Genomic DNA, 22,610 nt, shown 5'->3' with positions numbered 1-22,610 from the left:
AAAATAAATCCATACCCTTTGACATGAATGCCTTAAATCAGTCAAGTTTTATCAGCAGATGAACCGAAGAATAAAACTTCAAGAACTGGGGCTTCATAGTCTGTCCTAAGAATCAGAAGCCAGTATTGCTGAACATGTTATTAGCTGGATCCATTTCTGCTGCTAAAATATTATCGTGATGAAATACTGTTGATAAAGAGATAAGGCTGAACATCACACATGAGACAGTTGCCTGGGTGAAGCCCAGAGCAGCATCAGGACCACAAATGCCTGGAAGCTACATTCCTGACTAGTAACATTAAAGAATGATCATTTAGTCATAAGATAAAACAACAGGTAAATCAGAGCTTAGCTTCACCATTTTTTGAAGCCTCAGGTGGTTCACCAAGGAAACAGTCTTAAATTGGTATTTTCTTCCATCTAATGAGGTAGAACTGAAAACACAGAGGCTGACATGGATTATTTAGACAGCAAACCACAGAAGTTATTCTGGTGAGGACAAATTCATGGGTTATAGAAACATGAGATGCCAGATTGTTTGCTGGCAGCACAACATAATCTCTGCAAAAATTTTTAAAAAGCCACAACCAAACCTGGTATTTTCCTCAGCTGCCATATACAAAACATGTAGTATGAACAGTATGGAGAAGTAATCTGTTCTCCATATTCCTAAATCATTCCTAATTCACTGACCAAAAATACCCAGAGTACTACATGTGTGCACATCTGCTGCCCAAGCTGAGCATGGCTGTGGAGATGGGAGCAACCATCTGAATCCAGGAGATGGAGCCAGCTATGTGAGTACTTGATGTTTTTTTCACTGTCAAAAAGAATTTGCTTCCTGTGTCTTAAGAATAAATTTTCTCCTTGATTTTGACAGGTACTTGGTCAACAGACCAACTCTACTGCTATCCTAGCAAACAAGCAAAGCTGCTTTCAGACCCACACTTGATTCTGAGCTACTTTTCCCCCTTGAAGGCCCCTTGCTTTGGGTCCAAGAGATCCACCAGCATAGCTGACAGAGCTGACAAAGGTGGAAATAACAGTTTTGTTTCAGTAACAAGCTTTGCATAGGGGAAAGAGAAGAGTAAAACACCAGGTAAGGCTACGCAAGGTTTTGTTTTGGTAGCCAGGGGCCTACAGAGGTGGTTTCTGTGAGTTGTTCAAAGCTCCCTCCATGTCCAATACAGCCAATGCCAGATGGCCCATCAGTGACAGTGGTAAAACCTCTATGATAACATTTGAAGATAAACAAACAAACAAACAAAAAACAAACCCTGCACAATTGCAGCAGGAGATGCTAGCAAGAATACGTAAGAGAAACAGATCTACAGACACACAGATCAGTGAAGGAGGGAGAGAAGGTGCTCCAGGCACTGGAGGAGAGATTCCCCTGCAGCCCACGGTGAGACAGGCTGTGCCCCTGAAGCTCGTGGAGATTAATGATGGAAAAGAGACCCTGAAGCCTGTGGAGGATCCCACGCTGAAGCAGGTGGATGCCCATAGGAGGCTGTGATGTGGTGGGAACCCCTCACTGGATCTGGCTCCTGGCAGTACCTGTGAGCCTACAGAGAGAAGAGCCCACACTGGAGCAGGTTTTCTGGCAGGACTTATGAGCCTGTGGGGAACCCCTTCAAGAGCAGTCTGTTCCTAAAGGACTGCACCCTGTGGAAGGGACCCAAACTGCAGCCTATGGGAAGAACTCACATTGGAGAAGTTTGTGGAAGACTGTCTCCTGTAGGAGGAACCCCACAACGGAGCAGGGGAAGAGTGTGAGGAGTCCCATCCTGAAGGAGAAAGGAGCAGAGGAAACACTGTGATGAACTGACCGTAACCATCATTCCCCAAACCCCTGCAATACTGAGGGAAGGATGTAAAGAAATTTGAAGTAAAGGGTCCCAGGAAGAAGGGAAGGGTGGGCAAAGGTGTTTTTGAAGATTTAGTATTTATTTCTCAATACCCTTCTCTAATTTGATTGTTAATAAATTAAACTAATTTCCACAAGTTGAGCCTGTGTTGTCCATTATGGTAACTGGTGAGTGATATCTCCCCATCCTTATGTTGACCCATGAGCCTTTTGTTGTTATTTTCTCTCCCCTGTCCAGTTGAAGCAGGGAGTAATAGAGCAGCTTTAGTGGGCACCTAGTGTGCAGCCAGACTCAGCCCACCACAACCCAAGCAGCCTAGCAATTTTCATATGGATGTTCTCCATAGTAGCTTCTAGCTTTTATTTTGCTCCTGAGTCTTCTTCCTTGCTACTCTTTTCACTTAATCTTCGGTCCTCCCAGTCAGTGCCCTTTCCCTTGCACTGCAGTTCTTTTTGCTTGCCTGTAGGATGACTTAGCTTTCCTAGATGAAATGCATCCTGCAGTACAAGGTTCTTGTAACAAGATGAGCACTCTCAAGCAGAGCTGCTGTGGGGTTTTTTTGCTTATTTGGGTTTCTTTGACTTTCCTCTGATTCACAGGCTACTCTGAAGCATATAGAGAAAATCTATGGTTCAAAGACAGAACTCACTTGCTCCAGCATTGGCTTAGCTAAGTATCCCTGATTTTGAGTTCACCTAAGTTAGATAAGTGAAGCCCGAATGTGCCCTGATGCACTTAATACATACTGATACACAGCCTCCTGCACAGTGTAGATGTAAATGCATGGACCTGAAAATTTCATTCACGCAGAAAGAAAAAGCATTCAGTAGATAGAATACTGTAGATGTTAGATAACCATAAAATAAACACATTCAAGCTTCCATCGCCTACTCAAGACATGTGAATTATTCAGTTTTGCTCTCCCAACATTCAAGCAGGGGCTCTTTGTCTCTGAATCATGCCTATCTCTTGACTTGAATTCTTGGCCAATATTAGCCCAGAATTTAAAAAATAAAAGATAAAGAAAGCAATTACTCCAAATATGTGGCAACAGTGGTTCTTGACATTGAACACTTTGCTTTTGGCTAAGCTCTTGCTCTGTAAATAAATAAATGGTCCAGGTTATTCTGTGTTATGAGATACAAAGATGAGTAATAGGCCATATTTTGGGTTCCCGAGTCCTAGAATTACACTGTTGGAATGAATTACTTTCCTGAAGTTTATGGTGTGACACATCATATGAGCAATTGCTGCTTCTCTCGATCGTCGCACTAAAATAGTTGAGGTGGGGCTAAAGCCTCCTGAAGTGGAGGTGAGGGGGAAGTGCAAACACCACTCTTCACAGATCCTTGGAGGAGACGGTGACATTGCTTACAGAACTAAGCAGCTAAAACACCATCAGCAAATACAGGCACGTGTCATCACCCAAACAAAGGCACGTGTTTGACACACATGGGCGGAGGATTTTTGCCAGCTAGTGTTTTAGAAGGGTTTGTGAATCTGCAAGAGAGAGAGAGGCGGGGAGGTGGAACTGGCTGGCACCAAACTGCACAAAAACAGTCACAGCAAGGCCCTGAGAAAAAGGCAAGAAGACACAGTTTAAAGGACCAAATATTGCCTGGAGAAATCTGGGATCCAGGGCTTTGGTTGCTAGATCACTGCTGCATCTAGAGAAAACCTCTGTTCCATCCTCTTTGTAAAATCAGTCATGCCTTGAAATGCAAAATTGTAACAAAGCATGGAAGGTGGCTCACACACATCATAGGAATGCCTCAGGGTAGCGTCCATATGTCCATGCAAGATGCACAGTTCATGCCAGGCAGCTCCCCAGACTTACACCCCAACAACACACCGAGCCCATGGGGCCAGTGATGCATCTATTGCACCAGGCAGGAGGAATTTCAAGGTGCTTGGTGGGCAGAAGTCAAAGTCATCTTCTTCCCCTCCCCTCTGCTGGCTATTCATAACCCTCACAGTGACACTTGGAAAGATCACAAGTTCAGGAAGTAGTGCTTTTGCCAGTGAGAAAAAGATGCTTCTTACCCAGTGAACATGCAAAGGTCTGTTTGTTTAGATCTTTCGTTAGCCTGCAGCTCAGTCTTACAGAGATCTTTTACCTTTGGACTAACCCTGCAAAAACACCCCTCGGTGCTAGAAGTCTGCTTTGAAAACTTGGAGCAACCCAGTCTAGTAGAAGGTGGGAGATTGGCAGGGAAGTTGGAACTGGATGATCCTTAGTGTTCCTTCTAATCCAAAAAATTATATGATCCTGTTTTTCTGATTGGTTGTTCCCCCCATCCCCAAGATGCAAAGAGCTTTACTCAAATCATGGTTGTATTGTCTGCCTAGATTTCCCTGGGGAATCACAAGCTTCGACCAGCTTAGGACACATCACAATTCTAAAAACCAGCAACCATTACCAGCAGTGGATTCAGTCACACTGTATATTAGCACTTAAGGAACCCAGGTCTGAGTTCAGCATCTGATCTCTTGCTTGCCAGATCGGATATCTTTGCACAGGCTGTATCTTGGCAAAAGGAAGCAGCTCAATGGCACAAGCCTTCCTGTTCACTGGAAAATGTGTTTTCTCAATGGCCTGGTTGCTGAGTTACAAGTCAAGAGGTCTTCAACAATACTCACATCAGATGCTTGCAATAAATCCAGAAAACCAGCTTCATATTAATGGCCCCATCTGGTAAATAATGTTAAAACATGTTTAACTTTACAGAGAACAGAAGATGGCACGTGACCTTGCAAAATCAGGGTATGACATTTTGAGGGCTTTTTAGAGTTTTTCCCACTTATCCAACCACTTGAATTGTTTCCTTCTGCAAATTCTCTCCTAACTTTAAGGCAGTTCCTGAAGACGTCTGCCAAAGGGAGCTCCAGATGAATTGAGAGGAAACTGGATTGAGTAAGAATCCAGCAAGCACTGTGGGATTTGGCTAGGAGACCAACATAGCACAAGAGAAGCAACTTCAGCTATTGGAGTGAACTTCCCAACTTTTTTTTCTTTCATCTTCTTTTATTTTATTTTTCTCTTTTTTTTTTTTTTTTTCTTCTGCTAAAGCCTGCTTCTGCTGAAGATGATGTCAGGCAGCAGTGCCTTCCCTCAGTACAGTCTGTGCCATTGGAGGCCTGGTGCACCGTGACCATTCAGATGAAGTTCAGAACAACAGGCAAGAGGGTGCAGCTGGGGGGACAGTCAATGCCAAGGCCTGAGACTTGGATCTCTGCACCTAAACCCACAAACTATTACTCCCTGGTTTAAGCTTAGCTAGGAGAATGAGAAAAAGAGACAGAACATGTAGATATTTTACAATCATCATTAGTGCAAGCCCATCTTCAGCCCTTTTTTGAAGTGCCCAAGGCAGCTCATGCAATGAATTTTCTTCCTTCCTTCCTTTCAGTGATAGCTGTCTGGCATTACTTGCAGCTTGCTTTGTATTTAGGACTGCTCTCACCACAAAAATCTGAGCTTAGTTTTCAAAACCAGCTGGTGATTTTGGGTGGCCAATTCAAATCATATTAAACAGAATTAACTTTGAAGCCTGCACAACTGTCAACGCAGCCCTGAAAGCAATCCCTTCAAGGGTATCTCAGTTTAGGCAACCAACCAGCAAGACACACAAGAAGTTGTTTTTCACATCTGAATCCGAGAATAAGAAAATGCCAGCTTCATCCACTGGGTAGTGTTTATTCTCTCTGTTCTTACAGCTTTTACACTACAGAAATTGAATAATTTATATATTCAGTAGTTACATATACAGCAAGTTCCAATATCTTAAGAAATAAAGCATTAAAGAAAAGGATCATTCAAGCAAACTGACACCAAGAATCAATAAACTGTGCACCACTAGGAAGGACATGCACCACATGTCCTACTGAGAATGGAAAGAAATCTCTTCCATTAGGACTATCAGTCACATATAAGACAGTATCACAGAAATACAAACTTAACTGAACACAATGAAACTGTAAGAAAAGTAACGTTTAATGTTAAGCATTTGTCAAATTACATTGTGGTCTGTACCTCCTCATTCAGAGAAACTGTCTGAAGAGGCTGCGGGGTTGGCATTTTTGGTGGGAGACTCTTCACCTATCCCACTTGGCTTCCCAGTTCCCTAATGGGTGTTCCCATCCAATTAGTATTTCAAGAACCACTTTGAAAGAAAACTGCAGAGCATTTCTGAGAGCATATCAAGAAGGTAACTACTTGCTGACCATTCACTTCATGAAAACCAGCAATCATCAAGACCCACAGCAATGTGTAAAGGAAGACTCTTCAACAAGAATAAGACCTGTCCCATTTTTCAAGGATAGAAAAGGATTACTCTTTGCTGATGGCCATCTAGTACCTTTTGTATTTGCCTTGTATGCTTCCTTCTAATGGAATAAGGGGGACAGAGGTCAAGTTAAATATGTGCATGTATATGCAGCACATATATGCACTGTAAAAAGGCTTCTCCTTCTCAGTAGCTCTACATTTCATGTAACTAGTAACAGTTAGTTTCATGTTAAATGAGCAGTATAATTTCTTTGCTTCACACTTGAGTGGCAACGTTCAGTCTCAGACAGTTTTTGTATCTACTCTTTGTAGCATAGCTTGAATATATGGTTTTTCTTTGGTATTTGCTCTGACTTGAGTAAAAGCAGCATTCAAAACAGGAATCTACTCTGTTAAAAGTATTTTCTTTTCTTCTGAGTCTCTGACAGTGTAAGCCAAGAATTTTGAGCTTAGCAATACATAAAACCAGCTGCTGTAGAGACAAGCAGAGGGTAAGTGTCTCAGTAGGCAGGAGGCCACTTTCTTTGTTGGCAGACTAGACACAGTCAGGAAAGCTTGAAATCAGCCCTGAAGAAATATAAACTCCTCGAAATAAGAAAGAAGCTCTGAGTATGCTCACTCAAATACTTCAGATTCAAGGTACCTTGAACAGAAAGAATCAAATTGCCAGAGGATAAAAAGAAAATCTTGCCATTCCCTACAACCCAAAGATGACAGTCTCCAGCAATGCAGAAAAGGATTCAGAAGTACTTTAGATAAGCAAATGAACATAAGTCCTCCTGATGCCACAGCCAACTTAAACATAATCCCTCAATGCATAAGCAGGATGTACTTGCTACAGAAAGAAAAGGTATTAATTACACCTGTCCAAGGCACAGGGGACTATTATTAGATTATGGTATCCATTTCTGCTGCCAGTAATTAAAAAATTATGTTAAAAAAATTGGAAAAGGTTCTGAAAAGAGCTTCAGGAACACTCTGAGGTCTAAGAGCTGTTTGTCATAGTAACTGACAGAAGCTCAAAATATTTGATTAGGAGAATGCTAAGCACTGACGATGATTTTCTGCAAGTACCTACATGAGGAAAAGATTTCTGATACAGAAAGCTCTTTAATCTAATAAAATAAAAATTAGCTTCCCAAAAGGTAAATTGGGCAAACTCAGGCTATAAACACAATCCTTGTTTTTTTTTTTTTTTTTTTAGGTGTGGTAAAGTAATGATGGAAACATCTTATCTCACAGAGATTAATGTAGATCTTGAATTTTTTCCCCTTCTCTTAGAAGTATGCACTATCTCAACAAAACATTGATACAGCTACTTCTGAAGAGAAGACTGGGGCTAATCTACAGAAAGTTGGGCTGGATGATTGCTGGGATCCCTTTAAGGGGCTCCAGTGTCTGTACATACATGGAGAGTCTGCAGAGAGTGGGGAGGCACAAAGCACACCGCAGGAGGTTGAGGGCTGCCCTAGAGAAGATGCTCAGGGAGCCATCTGCAGTCACTTCAAGGGATGTAAATTTTGCGAGCTCTCTCTGACATCCTTGCTGGAGCTTCCCACTGCAGAAGACAAGAAATGTCAGGAGGAGTCATGCAAATATTGATGCTGCTGCAGACAGCCCAACTCAGCTGCCAACTGTTTTGGCGTTTCCACAGAGAGAAGGAGTTTTCATGTGTGGATGCACTGGTAAGGACATGCTACAGGGTTGCTAAGAGTGAGGGCAGGCCACATGAAGGCTTTAAGACTAAATATTGCAAGACTGTATGAATGGACTCCTCAGGGCTTCCTCATCCTCTGCATTAGTGCCTTTCCCCACAGTATGACATTCCCCAAATTTCAGCAATTTTTCCTCCCATTTCCTCTTACTTCAGTCAGGAAGAAAAGAAACTGCTGATTTAACACATGACTAACAGCTTGTCTGATAATGTCCATTTCCATAGAGCAGCTCAGCTTCACTGGAGGAGAGCCATTCTCAGCCATTTCTTTCTTCAACATGCTTTTTACTTCACATTGCATTTGTGGGTAGTTTCATGCCAGACTTCATGGGCAACTACTGTTGTGCTTTCCTGGACACAGTTCTGGTCCAATGTTTCCACAGAGCCAGCTTCCCCCTTCCCCTCTAATGTTCTGCTTCACTCCCTTTTCAAACACCTGGAAGTCAGACATATTCTTACATGCCAGCATCTCTGTCATCTGAAATGGACAGAACTTTAGAAGGCAGTGACCAGCAGTCTCAAAAATAGCAGATTTTGAGGAAAGGAGGGTGCTACAATTCTGCCCCTACCCAGCCACTCTGAAAAGAAACCCCCACAAATTTCATTTTCTCTTGGTGCTGTATATACAAAGCAGCAGGATTTCTACAACACATAGGTGGCACAGGGTCAGAGGACAGCCTGGGAAAAGGGTGGCACAGGGTCAGAGTACAGCCTGTGTGGCTACAGCACATCCCCATTCAGAGCAATGAACGCAAGGCTTCTCTTGAGAGGGTCATGGAGGGGATCTGTCTCGCTTTTGTCGGAAAGAAATGAATTCCAGTGACCTTTCAGTGCTCTCTTGGTCAACTAATTAATGAGGTAGCCATAACTGCATCCCCCAAGGGAAAGAAACACATTTTTACCTCCCTAGCCTCTGAAGATATCTACACAAGTCAAGAGAGATTACACAGAGACTAATGGAAGCAGTCGTGGCAGAAAGCCAGATGCAGAGATACGTGAGAGTGCACTGAAAAGGTTCCAAAAGAAATCCTTATGAGCTTGTCAAAAACAGCCTCTGGGACAGAGACATTCCCTGCAAAGAGAAGGAGTGTCTCTAGGCCAGATGGGTTTGCCTTGCCGTTGACATGAAAAATGCTCATCAAGTATTACCTTCCAAATATCAGCTATTTTTCAGAGGAGGGCTTTTTGACCCCTGTTTATAAGGTAAGATTGACATGTTCAAACACCACCCAGCATTTAGCAGGAAAGCTCTTTGAACCCAAGGTATGATCAGGAAAGAAGTTTTTCAGTGCCTGTCCCATGAGGGCATGGGGAGCCTGGTGTGCAGCCACTGTGGCAGATGGGAACCCTGTTCAGACCAGCAAGGCCCTCACTTCATGTTGACAGAAGCTGATGGCTACTCACAGCCCCTCACAGAGGAAGCCAATGTGACAGCTGCTGGACAGTGGGGGTCCTTTCCACCCAGATGTGGCCCAAACAGACTGTCAGGACAAGAAACACCTACCAGAGCCCAGACATGACCAAGCATGGCTGATCCCTCTGTCGCAAGTGAACCGTATCCTACGCAGCTGTTTCTGATAAACCACAAGTTGCTTTCTAATCCTTAAAACTTCTTCTGTCACTGTGAGATGGATGAAGATCTCAGGTTACATGTGGGGAAGCAAAAGCAGAGAAGCAATACCAAATGCCATTCCTCCAACACCAATCCCTGCAGGAGAAGCCTGGTGGCCAACGCCGCTTCCCATTTTCCTGATCATGGTCTCATAATGTGGTTCACATTAAATAGTCCCTGTTTCACATTTCAGTGATTAAATGCATAACTGCATAGCTGAACTTATGGAAGACGCCTCTGATTTAAAGCACTTAATAAGTGATATGGCTTTATGACCATAAGGAGCTAAAAAAAAAAAACACCACCAAACAAACAAGAACACAAGAGCCACTGCTTTGGAGACCCAGGTAATACCCTCCTTTGTAGTGATTTAAAACACAGTAGATAAACATTTACAACTGTTGGGAGCCAAAAAAGAGGTGTCTCCAATGAAGTTATTATACATGAATAACACTTTTTCTCCCTTAGTTCTTGAACATAATTCACATAAAATAAATTTATTCTCTGAATAAAATGTTTCCATGACAATCTTCCACAACAGGCAGAGAGCAAAGGAACTTTATTATATAAAACATATCTTTTTTTAGTTCTCTTTGTTGAAATTATTTTTCTCACAGCACTAGCAGCACTGATCGTGCACTGCAAATCAGAGCCCTGTTGGACCTTCTGTTAAAGGTCTTGGACCTAGAGCTCAGCAGGGTACCAGCAGAGCAAAATATTGACAGAAAAGGAAACTTTGGCCATCTTTCTGTTCATTTTTGCAGGTGGTCTCCCTGGGGGACCATGGTAACTCCTCTCAGACTGTTTCCATGAGAATAAGGTTTGATTCTGTTCCCTGAAAGGACCAATCCCCTGCCATAGCCTAGGCTCCTGAGCTATGGTTGTGATGGTGGCTTCTCTCTTACTCCAGTAAAGCTTACTGGGAAAACCTCTTTATCAGCACAACCTCCATCAGCCCCACTGAGGACACTGGCACCACTAGATTTGTACCCTCCAGGAGATCAGACACCAGACAACCCATCAGGGAAGCTCATCAGATGGAGTTACAGGATTGTGAGGTTAAGGTTTGGGGCTCTTCAGCTTAACAGAAAAATAACAGCTATGCCAATCTGGAGCTGAAGCTATGCAACAGGCAAGCAGGAGAAGAGCTGAGTTGGACTAAATCTAGCCAGTACTGGTTTGCTTTGGTTTGGTTGTATCCCCTGCTGCTAGGTGAGCACCAACACAGCAATCAGCCTAATTCTTCTTCTGGCTGGCATCCACCCATTCATCATATTTGTACAGTTTTAGATGCTTCTCTATAACCTTGAAAAGTAGTGTAGTCAGCATGTAAACTCTCAGCTCAGTTGATGTTATTGTTCACATAACACAACAGATTGGGGTTTAGACAGATTATTACCATTCAGTTGCCAGAAGACTTGGCATGCCATCTCACAACCACTTTCCTTCTGGGGTTACATCCTTGTGAAGAGTAAGTGCTGCTCATTAATAGCCTCCATTTTCCCAGCTGCAGGCAAGCAACACATGAGGATGGGGAGGCAAACACCTAATGTGTTATATTCATTTAAATGCATCAAACCTACGGTGGCATTTTCCAGCTCATTGGTAAGAAAGGAGATAAAACAAACTGCAAGACATGGAATTAAAGATGTGTTTTAATTACCACAACATTTATAGGTAACAAATGCCTACAAAACCAGGGACATCTTTATGCATCATTAAGTAAGTTAAAAATACTAAACTTGCAAGAATAAATACAAGGATCCAGATGTGAGCATCTCAAAGGAGCTACACCTGGTGTCAATTCAACCTAACGCTCGGCTTCTCTCAATCCTGCATACACCACTAAATTTATAACAGTCTATATGAGAAGCAGCACATTGCTGACATACACTGTTAGCAATGTCCTTAAAACTGCTGAATGTAAACTTGAAAGCAGATTATCTCAAGAGGATAAGCAACTGCCACATGTGCATGAATTCAGATCACTGCAGAACAAGTTGCAAGCTACAGCTGAAAAATATTAAAGCAATCTTCCTGGAAGACAGACTGCACTAATGAACAGGCTCTCTTGCCTGTTTAAGCCTCTTTCCACTTACACCAAGTATGCAACATAGAAAAGGGTTGGAGGGAAGCGCATGGCTTTGTAACTAGTGCAACTGCTTATACTCCAGACAAACAAACTGTTAGCAGGTGATCATATAGCAAAAGGAGCTGGTAGGTGCACATCAGCAGTCTGGCATTTATTCTGCTGTATGCACAAAATTTTGAATGCACCATAACACAAACCAGAGAATGCTATGCTGACACAGCAAACTATCATCTGGTCCTGACTCCAGCCAAGTCCTAACTGATGCCATTTGCAACTATGACACTGTCCTTCAAATAATTTTCTGAAGGATCATATGTCAACAAAACCATGTTTAGTAGCTTCAATTCAGATTACACATCTGCACACACACACACACACATACACACCCCTCTGAGAAAAAAATAGCATCAAAGCTGTGAAAGTGAGGAAATGTCAAAAATTAGGCTGCAGAAATACCCTCATTTCATTCCCTTGGTGCATATAATTAAGAGCAGCATATCATCCAGATGCAACAGTTGGCAGCTGTTAATAAAAGTGAACAGCATCCTGGGAGAAAGCCACCATGCAGATTTGCTGTAAGCACTTTTCAAAACAAGTTGGGTTTTTTTATATAGTGATAAAATTTAAAAATATGTAGATAAACAGGCAAGAAGAGAACTACTAATTAAATACTTAGAGTGAGAGAACAAACACATCTAGGAAACTGATATACAAGTCTCACCAGAGGAAGAATATAAAAAAGAGATCAAATTTCAAATTAAGATTCTGTGGCTTTACCCTCTGAGACACTGAATCAACGAAGACATTCCAAGTTTCACAGTTCTACCTACAACCTTGTGATACTTGAGGGAGAAAAAAGGAAAGGACTGAACTGAAACATCAGTGACCACCTACAAAACTCAACTTTTGTTTGCAACTAAGTAATTTCCTGGCCTATTTAGTTGGCAAGATGGTTTGAAATTGAAAATGACCCTCACACACACAGAGCCTCCAAAACTCAGAAATCAGACAGAGGTAAGGATCTTAGAACTACAGTTGAATGTACACCACATGCCCCAAGTTTTAAGTCAGTATTACTGCTTGGGCAACCTTGGATCTTGAGATACAGACAATGTTGATGATGGCAAATCCTGGCACAGAAATCTGCAACTGGAAGCCCACTCGGTGATGAGAAGCAGCAATGCTGCAGGGGCAGACACAGTCACCAAGGGCATTAATGGTGCAAGATCTCACCTGCCAACACACCCAAAGGTCTTTGGCCACCAAATCTGTTCCCTGAAGTCTACAGTGGGTGGAAGACACAGGAAAATTGTGACTTTGCTCCAGGCAAAATTAACATTGTGACACGTGAAAGTGTATTAGGGCATCATAGTATCTGCTATTGTCTACTGGAACCTCTTTTGTTCACATTTCTCTGTGTCCACCTGCTGATATCTTCTTAAATGTTTGTGAGAAGATAGAAACTGTGCAAAAGGAGTCGCTTCAGCCTTTGCTGAATTCACTGTCAGCTATGCTGACAGCCTGTGCCTGGTGATGGGAAGTATTTTAGGAAGCTTGGCTAATGCAGAGCAGTCGCATAACCTGCCTGACCACGGGTTCCACCTCCCACGGACTCCCTGGCAGTGGCTCCAGCCCCAGCTGCTCCACACCTCCTGAAAAGGCTGGGAGCTGCACTGCTCCCCCCATCTTCATTGAAAAGCCCTTCAGAAAGTAAAGGCAGGGCACAAAGTTTGCACAAGAAACGGTGCTGCTAGGCCAGCGTATAATTTTGCATAAAGTACACAGTGTGATGTGCAGCTAGCAGGGGAGAGCCATGCAGGCACCTTTGGAAACACCTCCCTCCTTCCAGGAGGAACTGTTGGGGCAAAAGTGGCATTTCCAGCTCTCTGCAGGGAGGATGCTCTGCCAGCGTACCCACCCTAGCACCCGCAGGGTGCCCAAATACACCTTTTCTTTATTTCTTTATTTCTTTTTTAGGTTTTTTTTTCACCTCTTTCATACAGAACCGTGTTCTGAACACACTCTTCTGTGAAAAGGCCGTTTTTAATATTAATTGCTTTGCTTTCAATGAAGGAACTGGTAAATTGTATTTTTAGCTGCTGCTCCCCACTGTCACAGAGAGCCACTTGACTAAATGTAACTAAAAACGTACCTTTTTCAAGCTCAAAAATAGCACTAAAGAAAGCGGTAAACAAATTTTGTGGTGGATGAGAAATAAAATGATTCAATTTGCCTCAATGACTCTCTTTTTTTTAGTGCTAAAGATTATGCTCAAAAGCAGTTAAATGTAATCTCAGTTCAAGTTTGTTTATAGTAACTTTGGCTCAATATAGTGTCAATCATTGTCACATAGCAATGCTGTATGGAGTTATTCAGACAGTTCACTGGGTTCCACAGCAGATAACACAATCTATTTGATCTACTCATAGTCTCATACTACGCCCACTGCAGTGAGGGCAACATAATCTCAGCTGTCAAAAAATGCAAAAAAATCATTATCTTGTGGTATCTGCCCAATTCTTGTCAACCAGGGACTGACCCTCCTGAACCCACCGCTGAAGACTTGAAACAATCCAAGAGCAGAGTGTGCAGACTCCCAAATGTCACTGAATACAGCTAAATCAGCAGGGCTTCAGAGCCATAATTTCAAGCTAAATTGGCGTGCTCTTCACAGAGGAACTATGTTTCCTTAGGATTAGCAATAAAGACTGCCTGAGCTGATCTGACAAATCAGCCTTTTACCCAAAAATGTCAGATTATAGGCTGCAACATTTTTATTCAAAAGCAATGGAAAGAATAATCTGTTCAACATTCTCCTGCACTCAGCTAAAATACACTTAATTGCATCAGGCACTACCAAACATTTGTCAAGCCCAGAAAATAATAACATGCCTGACATTATGGCAACACAAACCACAAGAAGTACCATAAAAGGCTTGACTTTAAAGTCCCATGCTGGAGAAATTCATACAGAAGGCTTAAAAATCTCACCTTAGCTCACCCTCTTGTGCCTAGGTGCCTGTGGGAACTGTCGATTCCCATCCCACACAGGTTACTCAAAATGCATCATCCATCAAACTGTCCTCTAAGCAGCTGGTAAAGTAACTAGCGTTTGGCCCTCAGTATATAACATCTCATGCTCTCTTGAAGACCTCTTTAGCTTCTAGCAATTTCAGGGTGAGGTAATGGCAGATTTTTGGCATCCGCTCCACATTGCCTTGATTCTGTACAATGCGTTGTGTCAGTGCAATGGATCCGAGCCTAGCTGGGGACTCATTAATCCACAGATTTCATTTCTAAACACACAATTTTCTGAAACAATAATGCGCATTAACTCCTCCAGAGTTGCTAAAGTCTGCTGCAAATCAAAACCTGTTTGGGCCCCCCTTACTGAAGTTAGATATTTCAGTGACCATAAGAGCTGGGGTTCTGCCAAAACAGCTACCAGACATTAGTAGTAAAACCCCTACTTTACACTATTATGGCAATTTTATTGAATTTAGGCAATGCCCTTGCACAACAACAGCTTTACAAGACAAGAATCAGATGTCAATTTTATTGGGTTTTTTTCTTGCTTTCAAAATACATGCAGGCACTAATCCTGGAATAATAGGCTCATAAAACATCAGCTTAGAAAAATGCAGCAATTACACTTATCCAGCAAGCTGTCCATGGGAGATGGCTTTGTTTCCAGATTTTGCTTTGCTGAACTCCACTTGTGAGCATATTAAGTATACACTGCTGCAAATTAAATTTTCCTCTTCAGGTGAGTGGACTGGAAGACTATACCTAGCCAATTTCTAGCTCATGCCATGGATGAAAAGATAGCATCATGCCCTTACGAAGAGATCTTCTCTTCCAGCCTCTAAAGGAAGGTGTCACTCTTGGGGCACATTCCTCTGAGACAAGATCTTTAAGGATGGAGATGGGTAGGGAGAGATGTCACATGCAGCTCCTGATGCCATGTCTCACATCTGTTAACTCAGGCCTGACTTTGCCTGCCTATAGGAGGAGGTCTGTGATGAGCATTGGTGTCACCCAGGCATAGGCACTGGCACTGTTGTACCTAACTCTCCAGTGCCTGGTCTGCTGCTCAACAAGATTTCTCAGAAGGCGCAAATACATCTTAAACAGTGGATCTGGCCCTTATGTATCAGGATGCTCTTGCTGCAGTACTTTGCCATTTCCTATGTAAAATGCCCGCTTCCCACAGAACCTTTTCCCACGACCTGCTGTCACTGGTCTCCACTGTCATGTGTCATTTTGCCCCTGATCCCACTTCCACCCTTGCCAGCCTCAACTTCTTCTCTGATACACCCTTACACTCCAAAAGAAGAGAGCACAGGTAAGCAGATGCTTTTCTTCTTCACCTCATATCACAGGCAGAGCTCAGTCACCCACAGTGGGCTCCAAGCAGGAAGAGCTGCCAGCAGCTGTAAGGCAGAGCCAGTTTGGGCACGTTTCAGCTGCCTTTGGCTGGAGGCCACATGAAAGCTCAGCAGAGGAATATGCCCAAAAGAGCTGAATGTCCATCAGCTCTCAGGATGAAACTCTCTTGTGGGGTCACAGATGGGAAGGAAAGCATTCACTCCTCTGGTTAGAGGGAGGAACCTCTCTAAGACAGGACCTCACCTGAAGAAAAACAGTAATTACTCTTATCTCCTATCCATTAACTCAAATTGTTTATCCACAAATACCTGGAATTTAAAGCATGGACTTTCTGAGAAGATGGAGCTTTGATTAGTCAATTGGAAACTATGCAACTATCTTTTAACCCACCGAGGTTGACAGCAAGAGCTTCCTTTGATCCCGTGGTACAAGATCAGGTCAGACGGAGCTCAGAAATAATTTTGCCTGTCCACAAAGAGGGACACAGCAGCTCAGCAGGAAGGAAGTGTGATTCCTAGAGTTTCTGCTTGTCACTTTGTCACGGTGTGTGTTATTCAAGACATCAAGGGGGAACTGGGAGGGGGAGGTGGAGACAGTGGGGCGCGTGGTGGATCTCTTTATTTTTTTCCTCTCTTAACAGACTGAGATAAATGTAGCAATTGAAAAACGTGGAGGTGGGAAGGACGCGTGTGTGTGTGCATGTGCCTTTTTTCAACTGGAGGATCATTGGATGCATCTGTTACCAAGGAGAAGCACATGCTTGGTAACAGAAGTGAGCAAAATATTTTAATTTTTTTTTTTGCATTCCTATATGACAATAATCAATAACCTTACCATTTTTCTCATGATGAAATTTAGAGCCCTATATCTAATTTCACTCCATGACAAACTTACTGGAATGAGAAAAGTAAAGAAGAGTGCAGGAATTTACGATACCAACATGCAATCATAACAGCAGCACAGATACAGTGCTGTTCAGAACTGGAGAAAATAACACTGTACTTAGCCCCACTGGCGCAAGGAGCTTTCAGTAACAGTAAGGCATCCTGCTTTGGGTAGCCCTCTGCTAAGGATCTAATAAAACAGAGGCACAAGTCAGCTCAAACAAGAGAGGCACAACTCTTCACCAAGGGGACATGGCAGGCTTCCCCTTCACTCTGATAACCACCCAGCCGAGCCCCTACTCCTCTTTATTACGTTGTGATATAGCTTGATCGATGGGCAACAGCCTCCACTGAAGGGTTCTGGATAGTAAGTAAAATAAACCAGAGACCCTTCACAGACTTTTCTTTCCAGCACCCTGAGAAAAAAAGTAAAAAAAAAAAAACAAAAAACAATCCAGGGTGCATCCCGGATCTTTTTCCATGCAGAGATACCAACAACTCCCAGTCAGCCGAACCGTACCCCCTCCTGCAGGCACACGCAGCATCTCCCGTCGCTTTGATGAGCAAGAACTACCTGGATGTACCTACATGCTAAATGTCGTGACTAGACTGCACACAGTCACTGGTCTTCAACATCGCAAGTCTCACCATTAAAAATACCTTTCCCACCAAAAAACAAACAAACAAACAAAGAAACAAAACCAAACAAAAACAAAAACAAACCCCAACCCCAACCCAAACAAACAGGTTAAAAAAACCCAAAACAACAACAACCAACAGGTCAAGGCAACTGAAGTATTTCGAGAGGAAGGCAAAATCACAGCCACAGAAACCTCCGTATGGGAAGGGGAAGCGCCGTTTTCACGCCCGCTGCGTGCGGCAGCGCGGCGGGGAAGTTGAGAGAGGGGCGCCGAGGGCAGCCCCGCACCGGCCCCGCCTCGACTCCCCCCGCCCCGGTCTCCTCCGAGAAGGGGGCTCATCCTCCCAGCCGGCAAAGACCCCTTACACCCATCTCACATCCCCAATCCCCCAAAAAACCCTCTCCGGGGGTGCCGACAGCCACCCGAGGGGTGCCCAGCTGCCCGGGTCCCGAGCGCGGTACCTTCTCTCCGGTGAGCACATGCAGCCCCTCCCGGACCTTGGCGAAGGATCCCTCTCCCAGCTTCCTGCCGATCAGGTAGTTGCCGACCCGTTTGGTGTGCTGGAAGTCTCGGAGCCTCTCCCGCGGCGCCGCCGCCGCCGCGCTCAGCCAGGCGGCCAGGAAACTGCCCTCCGCGCCCGCCGCCGCCTTCCGCGTCTCCCCCCCGCCGCCGCCGCTGCCCGCCACAGCCGGCGGCTCGCTCAGGAGCCCGTCGCCTGCCGCCGCCGGCATGCCCGGCCTTGCCGCTGTCCCCGCCGCTGTCGCACCGCCGGTCCCCGGCCCGCGGGGCGGTCACCGGGCAGGCAGGAAAGTTGCTCGGGGGAGAGCGCCGCCGGCCAGGCTAGGGCGGAGGAGCCGGGGGGCGGAGCGGGGATAGCGGGGGGCCGGGGCTGGGGCGAGTCGGCGGTGCGGTGCCCCGGGCTGCCGCCCCTCATTGGATTCGGCACCTCCTCCCCTTACTCCCCGCCCGCCCGTCGCTGCTCTGCCCCGCTCCGGCAGCGGCTTCGGGCGTGAGGCTGCCGCGCCGAACGGGGAGGAGGGGACCGGGGGAGGGACCGGCGGAGGGAGGGGGAAAGGGCTCATTCAGTTTGAATTTGAGGTAATTTAATCCTCTCGCACGCGGCGGGAGCAGATGCGATCCAAACCCCGGCAGCCTGGGTGTTTTCAAATCCGGCTGGCCCCTCTTCCCGCCCCCCGCCCGGCATCCTAAAGCGGGGGTGGCACCGCATCCCTCTCTGGAACTCAACCAGCGGTTCCGGCTCCCGGGTAGTGCCGTGGCTCTGCGTGTGACTCGGTGTTATTGCTGCCCGGGAATATCTTTTGTGTTCCTTTCCCCCACCTTTCTTCCCGAGCACGCCTCATCCCCGTGTCGCGGAAACGTGCTACCGCGACGCGATCGTGACCGCCCCGCCCGCCCGCCCGCTGCTCCGGCGGCGCCGGCGGGCTCTGGTCCCGCTCCCCGCCTCGTTCACCACCCGCTTCTCCATCTTATGCCTCCCGGCCCTCTGCTCTCCTTTGCCGGCGGCATCCTCCTCCTGGTTTGCAGCGCGGGGTGGCTGCCTGAGTCCTCCTTCCCCCATCGGAGTCTGCATCCCCCAAAAGCTCCCCGGGGTTTGGTGGACCGAGAGGAAGGAGGTAAATTGGGCACTCGTCCGCCGCAGGCTGCGTTCAGTGAACAATAATTTCCATATCGATCTTCTCCACCCTGTGGCGAGGGAGAAGAAGCGGGTACATTGCCATTTTCACTGCCCAGCCTGCTTCTACCTAAACTGAAGGCTTCACTGGCAAGCAGGAGGCGCATGGAGAGGGAGAACAGAGATGCGAGATGAGACAAAGCTGGTAGGGCTACTCTGCTCTGAGTGTCCGATGGTCAGAGATGCACTACTCTGCATTGAGTTTCTGACGGTCGGTGATGATAGCAACCGTCAGCTCATGCTGTGGACGATTTAATCAAACAGTTAACTCATTGAAATGCCTCAGGGCTTATAAGGATTTTAACCTAAAATCTATTTTAAGTATGGTATCAGCAAGAAAGTAATGGAGGACCTCTATTTAGCTTCAAGCTTCGTCTACGTTTCCAAGTTTTAGTGTTAGTTAACACTTTGGAAAACAGAAATCACGCGCACCCTAGCAGATGCGAGCTATGTCAGCAAAACCTTCTGTAAAGATGCAGTGGTACCAGATAAAAACCGGCTTCGAGCTTTGCTGCAGTCACACTCCCGCCCCATGTGAAGCTGTTGCTCCCACTAGAGGGCTGGCTAGCACAGCTCTCCCCGCTCGCTCACACGCTGCTACCTCTTCTTAAGCTCTTCTTTCCCTCCTTAAAAATGTCAAGCCAATTTTACACCACACTGCTGACCACTAGCCTTTGCTTCTGTCTCGACTCCACTTCTGCCTCTTTGGTGGGCCAACTTTATCTGTCTGGTCCCTTCCACTGAAGTAGTCAAGTAGATTTTGGCTGGCAGAGGTGTTAGTTAGCCCTGTTCTCCTTCCACAGCATCTTTCCTTGACATCACTACTTTGGTAAAACTTCATAATTAAAGGCACAGTTGTGCCAAATCATGATTTGACAATGCTGATCATGATGGTTAACAATTTGCAGTCTGTCAGTCCAGGCTTCCCAAGCCTGAGTTAATCAATTGAAACATACTCAGCTCTGGCTTTAAGCAGCTGCCCAGGCAACCTGGAGGCAAGGAGCCCCTGGGCTGCCTGTGCAGGATGAGGCACTGCTGCTGGAGGCACTGAACCCTGCCATCTCCTGATGACCCCGTGGTAGGGGCTAGAGGGTTGGTTTGGGTGCAGCTAGTGTACAAGCCCTCACCCCCACCTTTCCCAGCCCTCTTGGCCCAGACGTGTCATTAGTCATGCCAGTCTCCCTCCACACTTGAGATGTCCTTATCAGAACCCTGTTTCTCTCCTTGCAGCTCAGGAGGGGTAAGAAAGCATCCAGTCTGCTCAAAAGAGAAGCAGAGGAAATGGAGGGAGTGGGTCCCCATGCTGCACAGAGGTGGTGGTGGTAATTTTGGAATGAAGGCCCTTACTGCCAGGGGGAAGTGCACAGGTAAGGAGAACTGGGGAAGCAGACTTGCACCACAGATTTCTGGAGCTCAGCTGGCTACTTTCCAGCATCTGACTTTAACTCCCTGGAACTTCTCCTGAGTCCTCCAAAATGTATTCCCTGTAGCTAAACACAGACAGGTTGCATTGCTGAGAACCCTGGGACTGGCTCCACAGCACCACACTCAGTATGTTTTCAGATGAAATTTCAAACAAAACAGAAATCCAGCACTGTCTAAATAGGTAGAAATTGGAGAAGGGAAAGCTCCAAAGCCAATAAAGAATATTTTTTCATTTAAAATATAATCTTATTCCATATTTCAGATACATTTACAAGTATTACAAAGTCACCTAAAAAAAGAAGTCTGCATTCTCTGACCTGCCTACCCCAGAAAATCACCAAACCATCATGGTTGGAAAAGACCTTTAAGATCACTGAGTCCAACTGACCCAGGAGCAGTTTGGACCCCTGTGAGAAGGTGTAAGGAGACAGGGTATGACATGTTTTCTGAGCTGATGGCTGCTGTGCTGGAGTTGTGCTTCTGACAGCTGGGGTGCACTTTGGTATGACATGTCCCGAAAAGCAAAACAGGTCCTGCCACTGCTGTCCCCAGCAGTGCAATTTTCTGTCAGCATGTTTGTGCTGCTGATGGTTGATGAGGTGATCCAGGCTTTTTAAAAGCGTTAAGAAGTTTAAGCAACTCATCTACTGACCTGGTCATCAGAGAAATATAAGTGGAATATAAGAGGAGGTTGCCTTGTACCACACTGTGCCACTCCGATGTCATGCTCAGATAAATTACCTCTGCTATCAGACTTTGCTCATCCCCCTGAATCCACCAGAACTGATAAATCTGGTGACCACCAAATCTTAACGGTCTAGAAGCAAACTTTATTGGTGTTTGCTAAATCAGAGCTGGAAGTGGGAAGGTGCCAGAAGTATCCCCATGCTTGCAGGGAAGGCGGCTCAGTCCTTGAACAGGTCAGGATAGTGGCAAGGTCCTTCCAGCAGTGGGCCTGGGTCTACATCACAGATTGGTCAGCATGACATATGTGAGGCTTGTAACAATGTTATTGTATGGAGGAAAAGAAGAAAGAAAAGAAAGAAAGAAAAGAAAGAAAAGAAAGAAAGAAAGAAAGAAAGAAAGAAAGAAAGAAAGAAAGAAAGAAAGAAAGAAAGAAAGAAAGAAAGAAAGAAAGAAAGAAAGAAAGAAAGAAAGAAAGAAAGAAAGAAAGAAAGAAAGAAAGAAAGAAAGAAAGAAAGAAAAGAAAGAAAGAAAGAAAGAAAGAAAGAAAGAAAGAAAGAAAGAAAGAAAGAAAGAAAGAAAGAAAGAAAGAAAGAAAGAAAGAAAGAAAGAAAGAAAGAAAGAAAGAAAGAAAGAAAGAAAGAAAGAAAGAAAGAAAGAAAGAGTAGAACAGCAAACAGTTACATTGGAGGAATAATAACTACATATTATTTTCCAGTTATGTAGAGGCTATATTCTATATAATTTAAAAATATGACTGTGCTAAGATGATTTGCAACTGTATTTTCTATACAGCTGTTCTCATAATGGACCAAATACATGGCTCAGACAGACAATGCAAGAATTCCCAAGTGTCTCCTATGCAAAGAACTGGAACAAGGAAATAGGAAACATGGCTGCCCAAGAAAATGCTGGAAGACACGCTTGGATGCAGCTTCTGGCTAATCCTTACATGAAGTGATGGATCACAGAGGAAAGGCGTAGCCCTGTTTCACCAGTGACAGTGTGCTCTTGGGCAGGAAAAGCTGCAAGGCAAAGAATGTGTTAGTGAGCAGCAGGAGACCAGCCCATAGTTTAAATGGCAATAAGTGCTACGCAGCAGGAGATGCTTAGTACGCATGTGCCTGTATCCTATTTTCCCTGGCTAAAGAGCTTGCCTCAGTTCCCCTCTCCCCCCACACACTGGCCTCAGTATGTGTAAGTATGGATGCTCCAAAAGGGATGCACATCAGCATTGGTAAGTCCTTACTGGCATAGAAGAGGCGAGACCATTTGCCTCCATCATCTGCTTCCCTGCTGGTGTCAGCTGGGGATGGGGGA

The 22,610-nt window shown here is 45.0% G+C and overlaps 1 protein-coding gene and 1 long non-coding RNA gene across 3 annotated transcripts in view; one reads left to right on the top strand and one right to left on the bottom strand.

Moving 5' to 3' along the window:
- HUNK (hormonally up-regulated Neu-associated kinase) overlaps positions 1–18,219 on the bottom strand; it is a 57,092-nt gene extending 38,873 nt beyond the window's left edge. For both annotated transcript variants that reach the window (XM_030469353.1, XM_030469352.1), the window contains exon 1: positions 17,950–18,219. In XM_030469353.1, coding sequence (XP_030325213.1) covers positions 17,950–18,219 — 270 coding nt within the window. The remainder of the gene's footprint in view (positions 1–17,949) is intronic.
- Positions 18,220–18,966: 747 nt separating this feature from the next.
- LOC115600470 lies at positions 18,967–22,140 on the top strand. The gene is made up of 3 exons (XR_003988994.1): positions 18,967–19,122; positions 20,412–20,548; positions 22,086–22,140. It is a non-coding gene; the product is annotated as an uncharacterized LOC115600470 (long non-coding RNA).
- Positions 22,141–22,610: the final 470 nt, after the last annotated feature.

The sequence above is a fragment of the Calypte anna genome, chromosome 1 (assembly GCF_003957555.1).
Source record: "Calypte anna isolate BGI_N300 chromosome 1, bCalAnn1_v1.p, whole genome shotgun sequence".
Taxonomy (NCBI): domain Eukaryota; kingdom Metazoa; phylum Chordata; class Aves; order Apodiformes; family Trochilidae; genus Calypte; species Calypte anna.
The sequence above is the reverse complement of the archived record's forward strand: the minus strand, read 5'-3'. Positions and strand labels throughout refer to the sequence as shown.